The sequence below is a fragment of the Cryptotermes secundus genome, unplaced genomic scaffold (genome assembly GCF_002891405.2).
Source record: "Cryptotermes secundus unplaced genomic scaffold, Csec_1.0 scaffold251, whole genome shotgun sequence".
Taxonomy (NCBI): Eukaryota; Metazoa; Arthropoda; class Insecta; order Blattodea; family Kalotermitidae; genus Cryptotermes; species Cryptotermes secundus.
This window is the reverse complement of record NW_019744108.1, coordinates 898,526-909,185: the sequence shown is the minus strand read 5'-3', so window position 1 is coordinate 909,185 and position 10,660 is coordinate 898,526. Positions and strand designations below refer to the sequence as shown.

Below are 10,660 nucleotides of genomic sequence, written 5' to 3'. Positions count from 1 at the left end.
CCCCCCCCGGGTGTCGCGTCCCACACTTTGAGAACCACTGCAATAACCGATTTGACGAAATGCCTTGTTACCGATCGAGCTCTCGGCACTGGCGGCTACAATTTTACGCCAATAGCTGAATATAGAGCGTGGGTTAGTTCTGTCGTGACGTCATAGTTACAAGGGTTCCACAACAGTTACTTCACGGCGTACAGCTCTAGTACCTTAGGTGAGAGTCCTCCGACGCGAGCATCAACTACTCGTGCCGTCTTAACACACAATTGTATCAGTGTACCGCGTTATAGAACAGCTGATTTCTAGGAATCCACCCGGCAACTCAGTCATACTCAATCTTGTGAAGTTTGTCATGCTCCGTTGCCTGGAAATTGAGTTTCTTAGTCTCCCCCCGAGTTGCGTTGCCGTTTCCTCAATTTGCGCTGCCCCATTTACTAACACGTGTTCAACTGTGGCTGATAACACTTCTCGGAAATCGCGGTTGCCAATTTTCTTGGTGTGCGCCCGGCCTTAGGTTATCCATAGGATGCGCTCATTATTCGAACGGCTGCTGTGCGACTATTGTGCTGCCATCTTTGTATCCAGCACTTGTACCAGACGATGATGATGAATGTGGTGGAAGCGGTACCCCAATCGGCAAGAAAGTTAACTACTATATAAACACAATTTCTCTCCCCTCTCAACCATCCTCTTGACTTCTAGTTAACGGTTTCGAAATCCTGATATGGTAGATTTATATCGGTGATATAGGGTACATAATTATATACTATTAACTTGCAGAAATACTTATTTTTCACCTGAGCTCTGCTTGCTACCTGCTTCATGCTGGTTTCTTGTGTGACTTATTCTACGATCCTGAAGATGAAGGCAATATGTACTCCGACACGTCAGTTGATTTTCAACGGAATACAAGGCGATATAGCCCAGAGGTGAGAACTCTAAATAACTACAGATGTGAAAACCTCAAATCCTATGTGTGATATGGTTGCTTACCTTACATCGCAGTACAGTAACCACCTCTTTTATCCAGCATTAAAGCATGCTGAATTCTCATCCTGTCAGCAAAAATTTAAATGAAAATGTACTACTTTTATATAGCTATCAAAATCAAATTTATAACACGTGCCAACACCCCCATGTTATGTGGGTCCCTTGTCACCAAGGCATGGTGTGTCCTCAGGTTGTGGATAGAGGAGATGGCTTCCAGATATGGGCGGTAGCTGCGAATATATTTAAAAAGCAGTCAAGGACAGCCGACAAGGGGTGGTCCTCCAGCTAGGGGGGTTTGGCGTGGGGCTAAAAACTCAACATAAAAAAAATGAGCTTGTTAAGAGATATTTCAAGAAAAGGCTCTTGTGAATACAGTAATGAACCTTCAGGCCCCATAAAATGCTGGGAAGTTCTTGAGTAGCTGCACAATTGGTGGCCATATGAATTGCTGCAACTCAGACAAATGTCAAGTTGGTAATTATGCTTCTGAACCTTATAACTGTAAGTGAAATAAAGCATTAAGTAAGGAATGTCCTGCTTTCAGACTGAGCAAACACTGTGAAAGTAAATTATTTGCAGAACTCCTTACATTTTAAAAGCCACAGTCACAGCAAATTATTAGTATCATACTGTGGAACTCATCAGTTCAGCTAAAAATCCAGACTGAAAGCACTGAAACAGTATCAGAATTTACTGCAGTATTTATAAAATGTATTAATACTCCACAATACCAATTATTCCAAGTCTAGTATAAATTTTAAGTTGAAACTCCATACTTAAACATGTCACAACAAATTCGATTAATACACTTCAAAATAACGAAATTATTTTCTGATATACATCATAAATAATCAAGTGACATAATAATCATGGAAACAACTGTCCCTCAGACTAATGTTACATATTCATGTGACCTGAATTAATAACATACAGACAGATTGGATAATAGGAAAAAGGGTCACTTATTGGAGTATAGACTAAAGCAGACTGAAGACAGATGACAGCATAAGTTTCTCAGTGAGGAAAACCACTAAATAAAGGAAATATCTTTCAATTTCTCCTTATTTTCTTCTCATCAATTTAATTATTTTTCCCCCATATTTATGTTTGTTTAACAAATTATATAACTCCATGAAACAGAGTTCTTGTTCAGAAGCTGATAATCTATCGGTTAGTCAAGAAATGCTCTGCATTTTATGCAGCCCAGAAGTTCATTATGGTTTTCACAAGAACTATATAAATTCAGTCCACATCCTCACACCCTATTTATTTAAGATATATTTTAATACCTTTTCTGCTATGCCTAGATCTCCCAAGCAGCCTCTTTGCTTCTGGTATTCCAACTTAAATCATGAATGAATTTCTCATCTCTGTCATGTTTGCTACATATATCACCATCTCATCATCCTTTGATGATCACTCTAATAACATTTGATGAAAAGTACAAATTATGAATCTCCTCATCCTGCAACTCTCTGCAGCCTCCCATGACTGCCTCTTTCTTGGGCCCAAACATTTTCCTGAATGCCCTTTCCTCTAACACCTTCACTCTACATTTTCCCTTAATGTAAGAACCAAGTTTCAAACCCATAAAAAACAACAGTTAAATTATAGTTCTGCATATTTTAATCTTATGTCTGTAGACTGGGTATAGAAAGATGAAAGATTCTTAACTGAATCATCATAAACTTTCCCTGAATTCAATCTGATCTTAATATCTTCATAAATGAAATTCTGACTCATTATTGTCACTGGCAGCTATTTTAATTTTGTCACATCTTTGAATGATGCATTACCTATTAACGGAATTTATAAAAACACTGTACATATAAAGTAGCATAAGATTTTATGTACACATTTTACGTTTCCTCAAGATAGGAATGGTTGAACTCGGTGCACATTATGTGTGGAATATACAGGTCTGTTGAAGACTTTCTCATGATCAAATGTTAACAATGTATACTGGAGTCAATTCATTGCATGACATAAAGTATTTTAATTGATAAGTACTAGGACTTCAAAAAGGTTTGACTGGTTCAGAGAGGGGAGCCAGTGAATATAACAAACTCTAGAGGTCCAGTGGCTAAATCAACTACAAGCATGAGAAGGTATATCTGTTAGATGAACACTGAACAACTGCACAATAGATGTAGTATAAATAAGTACAATTTAATTACAGCCAAAACCAAAGTTATTTTCTTAAAGACTGAAACTCATAAGTGAACACTTTCATTGCTATTGCTTCATTTTACATATCCTTATAAAGTGAAGTTATTAATCTAAAAATGCATAGTGTGAAGTAAAATATGTTTGTCCAAGATCTATTATTCATAGGACTCTTGGTGTATACATCTCATTAAATAGACACTTAGATGAGAAAACATAATAAATTATGAAATTTTATGAGATACTGGTAACATGAAGAATTAATACATTTTGTCTGATACAGTAGTTGAATAACCTACAATTATTGTAACACACAAAGATATAAGAAAGGCAAAACAACAATAAACTACCATTAATTTGAAACACCACATAAGGGTGAAGTTTGAAATTCTTCATGCTAAATGCATATATTGTTTCACTAAAATGAAGAATGTTTAAAACAAAAAATGTACAGTACCACAACAGTACTATATACTACACATATGTTGGTTTACAGTAAACTGTTTTGGAGAAATCTGTTCAAACTTTATTGGAATGCACTTTTCGCTCATAAATAAAATTGCATTTAATATTTTGCAAGTATGTACTGTGAACATGGACACTGGACCTAACCTCCGGTACCATATACTTAACATTTTTCCTTTTTGAGGTAATGGCATTTGTTGCACTAAGTAATTCTTTCATATATTCAGAACATTAGTTCTTATGAACTTTGCAAGACATTTTTTATTGCCTGTTTATTTACAATCTACTCTATAAAATACGAGTAGAAGTAAGAAATTTATATATTTTTTAAATTGAAAAATTGAACATTACAGATGGATGTCCAATGGTGAAACTACTTATATGCCTGTTGTTCTGAAACTGTCTTTGCTCTGATGTTGTGAGTGTAGTATAGATGGTTACGGAGGCTGCTTCTGTTCTTAGAGAGCTTATTGCAGTAGGGACAACTGAAAGGCCCACGGTCCTCTCCATGGGCATCTCGCACATGTACACTAAGATTGTTTTTGTTCACAAACTCACGATTACACTCAGAGCAAGAAAATTTTAATCCAGTTGGCCATATTCTACTACCTGTGGAAAAAGTAGAATATTAGACGTGCTGAGTAGTAATTCTCCTAGTGAACTTATTTTTGGTCATACAGATTACAATCAACATACCTACCACACATTTTAGAAACACACAAATGTCAATTTTTAACCATCCAAATAAATGGCTGTTGATAATCACTTTGTACACTGTAATCTCTGAAGAAAAATAAACCAGGAATCTTCTACCAATCTTACTGTGATATGCTTTCTGTATGCAGTGTAAGTATTATAATAACATTTATATGTTTCTCCATCTTTGTTTGATGTAGAAACTGAATAGATATTCATTACATACAACAAATGATGAACCTTGTGTTTTATAAACATGAACTGGTTATTGCTATATATGAGAATCTGTGTTTCCACAGCAGTGATGATTTGTGTTGCATAATCCTGGGTTATGACACTGGTAGGTGGGTACAAACATTTTGGAGGAACATACTTGCAAATACAGTAGGAAGGTATTATCACTTAATATTCAGGAAGTGTTGTCACTGTTTTGAAAACAATCAATGACCTATATGATCAAATTAAATTTGCACTCATGACCAAAGTCTGAAAAGACTCCACACTGACTGGACTTCAAGACCAACAGTGAAGCCTGGTAGGAAGAGTATCAGAACTTCAACCTTGGATTCCTACCTAACCTTAGGACAGTATGTTCAGTCTCAGGAAGTTCTGGTATATTTTCAGCATCACCTTCTGCAAAGATGACTGATTCAGTCTGACTTAAGTGATGAGGTTGAGCAGGAGATGAATAGTAAGGTAATATGGGAAAGGGATAGGTAAATTTGTATAAGTAGGAAAATCAGTGAGCACTGGTGGAGGAGGAAAATTAAATATCTTTTTTTGTAAACAGTATATGACAAAGTGTAAATAATGCACAGAAATAGGAGTGTCACATGACTTGTTGAGGGTCCTGACTGAAGGGAATAGTAAGGGGAAACAGTATTCATATATGCTGAATCCTAACCTTATTCATGCACATCTGAAGAGACTATACATTTTATTTCCACTTACAGTGGCAACATAACACAGACAAAGAGAATAGTTCCATATGGAGTGGTGGCAGCATACAGGAGGGTGGAATAGCCTAGGGGGAAAACAGTCTTGGACACAGTTCCTGAAAGAGGCGCATCTCCCCTTAGAGCATTACAATTTGGGAATTAGTTATGAGATCTACAACAGTGGTAACAGCAAGGGAATTCTTCCTATATACGTGAAAGAGGCATACAGTTGCAAGTGCTGGTAGTGGGTCATCCTACCCCCCCTTCCCTCAAGCACAGCATCGCTATTAATATCAGTTCTTTGCCACATCAAACACAACAGAATGTATTAAAATTAAACATCACCTGTCATGCTTAACATACTAAACTGCATTTAAATTAAATGGTTTGAGCATGTCTACAATAAAATATTATTACTTTTCACGAGAACATTTAAGTATGTGGAAAATTACAGATAGTGAAAATCCAATTTATGGGATATATGAGGTGGTTCTTAGAACATTGAAACTATGAACTCGGATAGCTAATTTAGTAGTAACAGGGATTTTGATCTCCACAGATGCAGGTATTTTTTTCTCTTACCATCATGCACATCACCTCTGGGACTTCACCTAGCCTCCAATTTGAAGGGCACCAATGGTTCTTTCTCCAGCAGTAGAGCAACTGAAGAATGAAGCTGGCCACTCACCTGCATCTAGTACTTATTTAGAATGCATGAAGCTTTACTGCCAGGTGCCCTACTCACTGCCATGGTACGGTGCTTATCTTACCTAGATAATTATTGTACATAATAAGTGCGTATGTTCACTTTACACAAGCGAGTTTGCCCTTTGAAATCTGAAATGCATCTAATTATAATGTCATATTTTATAATACATAAACATTCAGTACCGAACTTACAGAAAACATACTGTATCATGTAAGATTTGAGGCTTTCACGGCGGTGACTATGAAGAATGCAGTCTTCTGGGATTTGGCACCGTGTATATGTGGTGTTAACCGACGTTTCGGAGGAACGTATCGCCCCCATCTTCAGGGTGAAGAAAAAGTATAAGTAAATCTGCAAGCGACAACANCTCAGCTCACAGTTAAAGCCCAGCCAGTTAACCTTGCTATCTCTCCCCTACACAAAATCGCTTGTCCCGGCTCCCTTCCCCCACCCCTCCCACACCACTGCTTTCACTTGTTCACTTGCAGTTCATCCCCTTCCCTCTCTGCTCTAACGGTATACTCTTTAGTCTGCTTTATCGTGTCTCACGGTGTTGTCGCTTGCAGATTTACTTATACTTTTTCTTCACCCTGAAGATGGGGGCGATACGTTCCTCCGAAACGTCGGTTAACACCACATATACACGGTGCCAAATCCCAGAAGACTGCATTCTTCATACTGTATCATCATTACAAACACCAATCCACTGATGGATGGTGTTTAGGGAAATGATCACTGTTTATTCTGGGATTCATACAGAACATATAAATACACTTGTGGTTAAAATGCAGAATTTTCTAATATTAATGCAAACGGGTCATACAGTAATCATGGTGCTTTAAAGGGCTAAATGATTTTTATGTTACTTAATGACACTGCTTTAACTGTGGAAGTTTTATATCATTAAATGACACAGTAAATTTAGCTGAAAGTGACATTCTGTGGAGGTTCCAATGATGTGAGCAAGAACAATTCCAATACAGCCTTAAAATACAAATATCCTAAATTTTATAAAAGACAATAACAACAAATTGTTAAATTAAACAATTTTAACACACAAGAAAAATATAATGAAACATAAATCATAAGAAACTTCAATGAATATACTAAAACTGACTTTAAGATTAAATTGACTTCTGAAACCTGGGATCATATCTCTGGGGTAATGATGTAAATGTAATATTCCATAACTTTCTTAATACTAATTTAAAGGATCTATTACTCTAGTTTCAGTAAAACTAAAATACAGTGTAAACCTAAAGATAATACATGGATAACAACAGGTATAAAGATATCATGAATTAATAAAATAAATCTTTACTTAAATTGTAGGAACAGTAATGATACAAAACTAAAAGAGCATTATAAATTGTACTGTATGTGATGTGATCTCTTGTATATTTCTCTCTTGTTTGTAAAATTCTTAAATTCCTTTACATCATTTCAGGACCTTATACAGTTCCAGAAATACAACACAAAACTGTGACTACTTTTAAAAATCCAGTCACCCACAGTGCAACTAGTATGCTTCATACAAACATTTTTATACTTGCCACCAGTCTCAGTTAACTGTCTTATGGCAAGTGGTTGGGTGTACTTCTAGAGCCATGTGATCCTACATACCCTACTTAAATGTCTACTGCAAATATTAGAGCATATCAATATGACCGTAACCACTGAATTACGATGTTTCTATTCCCTTGCTTGCATACAGTTTTTATTCACAAGTCTGCAAGTTGTGAGTGTGATCATGAATATGCTTTCCTTCCACTTCCTATCTCTGGATATTCATATTATAAAGAGAATGTGTAATATTCAATCATAAAAGTTCTGTATTACAGAAGCCAGACTGAACTCACTCACTGAATGTGCCAACTGAATGTCTTACATGGAATAATGAAATACTAATATTTACTTCAACTTCAGAAAAAAAATTGCTATTGGCTTATTATATAATTCTTCACACTACCATAAGAGAAACTTAAAATGATTTTACAGTCTTAGTGACAAATTTATCTATAACATAAAATCCTTTGTTCTGCCCTATTTTCTATAGTATTACCTGCCTGGTGACTGCTAGGAGGCTGTATAGTTAGTTAATTATTATAGTTAATTAGTTATTATATTATAATATTTATATTATATTATATAATATTATATTAATTAATAAATTATATTATATTATAATATTATAATTATTATAGTTAATTATTGGAGAGGGTGGGTTTCCCCATGCACTTAGACCAGTATTGGTCCATTGTGCTTCCCTCTATGATATTCTACCAGTCTCTATACCCTACNTAAAGTAGGAGGCTGTATAAGTTATAATGTATAAGTGATTTAAAACCACTGTCTTTTATCCTCAATCAATCACAGATGGTTTAATGTTACAACGTGTTTCCTTTGTACACGACTGTTCAAAATACAGTTCCACAGTGGTAAATAATAGAAATAATGTGTTATGTCATATATATTTGTTTAAGAACCCGAGTTTAGTGATCAGTAAGAATAATTCAGCATTTGTTTCTTATCAGGCTCTAACTTTCATGTGTCAGTTAAGGGGTTACAGCACTGTCTTGCTGTTTGAATTGCTCAATAAAGTTTTATTACACATGTGGGACATAAGAAATAAGTAAATCCTTTATTTAAGTATAGTTTATTTTAAGAAACATCCAGACAATGAATGTGTATATTAGATAGTACTAAATTATACTCAAATTATCAGAAGGGCTTCAAGTATTCTCTTGAAGTTAGTAATGATCTGAACATTCACAACATTTTCATAACTTCAAAATGTTGAATCATGAGGATCATACTGGGGGTTGACGTTTGTCACTGATTTGTCCCTAATATTGTGATTACAATAAAGATGGTATCGTAAACTGCTCCTGTTCTTAAATAGCTTATTGCAGTAGGGGCAGCTGAATGGTCCACGGCCCTGTCCATGGGCATCTCGCACATGTACATTCAGGTTGTACTTCTTCCCAAATTCACGGTTACACTGAGAGCAGGCAAATTTTAGTCCTTGACTCCTTGTTCTACTACCTGTGGAAGAGATATCATTCTATTAGTTTTTTAAAACATCACTTCCTTTTAATGAAACATACCATTACTGATTAATCTCTTATTTGCGCACTCACTATGTGAAATTGTGTTCACATAGTACAGATTCTCATTACATAGCATCTTACTGAAAATAGCTCCTTTGTGAAGGGAGGGCTAGGTGTATATATAAGCGACTTAGCCAATTAGAAAGTCAGTGAAATTTCATCATGGAAACATGATTTCCAGCTGCTGCAAAAAGAAAAAAAAAAATAAGAATGACATCTGTTACTGTAAAAATTAAAAATCCAATACTAGAAGTTCTTACTAGTACAGGGCGGGGCACAGAAACTTCCTTTTTGTGAAGACACATTGTGAAGGGAGGGGAGGTCGCAGAAAAGTGGGGATAGGCTCGGCGAATGCAGCAGTCACAGAAGTTTCTGTCTAATACCCCTCAGTAGGAAACATGAGGTGGATGAGTGAGCAGCGTGCGTTTGCTGTCGAAGCCAATTTTTCGAACAACCATTCCTACGTGGCGGTGCAGCACGCGTTCCGTACTCACTTCGGAATTAAGCCCAGAGGTCTGGTTCCCAACCGGAAATTGCTTGTTTTGTGGGTAGAGAACTTTAGGACAACCAGGAGTGAGGTGAAAAAATCATCAGTATGACAGCGGACCGTTACGACGCCAGAAAATGTGGAGGCAGTTCAACAGTCGATTTTGAGATCTCCAAGATGCTCTGCTCGCAAACATGCAGTCTCCCTAGGCATATAAAATTGTTCAATGCACCGAATTAATTTCCATCCCTATAAGATGGTTGTTGTGCAAGAATTGTCACCACGTGATTTACAGAACTGAATAATGGCATGCGAAACGTTATTGGAAACTTTACCCCCTGACACACTTGTTTTCTTTAGTGATGAGGCACAATTTCACCTATCCGGATATGTCAACAAGCAGAATATGCTCTATTGGAGTGGTAACAATCCCAGAGAGCTCCATGAGAGGCCACTTCACAGTGATAAGGTGACAGTATGGTGTGCGTTGTCAAGAGTTGGAGTTATTGGTCCTTATTTTTTTGAAGAAGACAATCATGCAGTTACTGTCAATTCACAGCGGTATGTGGACATGATTAGAAACTTTTTCGAACCAACTCTTGAAGAAATGCATCTAGGAAATGTCTGGTTCCATGGCCCACACAGCCCGAGCTTCGATGACAGTTTTGAGGGCAAAGTTCCCTGAATGGCTCATCTCGCTTCGAGGTGACATTCCGTGGGCAGTGTACTCACCTGATCTAACGTCCTGTGATCTGTTTTATGGGGATACCTCAAGGCAGAGGTTTTAAATATCGCCCCACAAACCTGCTTCAGCTGAAGAATGTTATTCGGCAGGAAGTAGCTCAAATTCCGGTGCACATGTTGGAACATGCAGAGGGGAACTTCAGAAAACTGTTGCATCAGTGCGTAGAGAACAGTGACCACCATCTTCAAGATATTTTGTTTAAAACTACATGATTTAAAACTTTAAACTATGTTATTTCATTAGCTAAACATAAATTTTGTCTATCAGTAATAATTTTTCTTTTATTCGCCTTCAAAAAAAGGAAGCCTCTGCGCCCCACCCTGTATAAACTATACATCTTCAAGCACAGTAGACAGTAGA

At 36.6% G+C, this 10,660-nt stretch overlaps 1 protein-coding gene across 2 annotated transcripts in view; it reads right to left on the bottom strand.

Annotated features, from left to right (window-relative positions):
• Nucleotides 1–2,305: 2,305 nt before the first annotated feature.
• LOC111874402 (broad-complex core protein) overlaps nucleotides 2,306–10,660 on the bottom strand; it is a 174,916-nt gene continuing 166,561 nt past the window's right edge. Inside the window, exon 7 of one of the 2 annotated variants that reach the window (XM_023869892.2) lies at nucleotides 2,306–4,224. In XM_023869892.2, the coding sequence (XP_023725660.1) occupies nucleotides 3,989–4,224 (236 nt within the window). In that variant the 3' untranslated portion in view covers nucleotides 2,306–3,988. Of the gene's footprint in view, nucleotides 4,225–8,580; nucleotides 9,004–10,660 lie in introns of those variants that run through there. The other variant, XM_023869890.2, reaches the window with a different exon arrangement.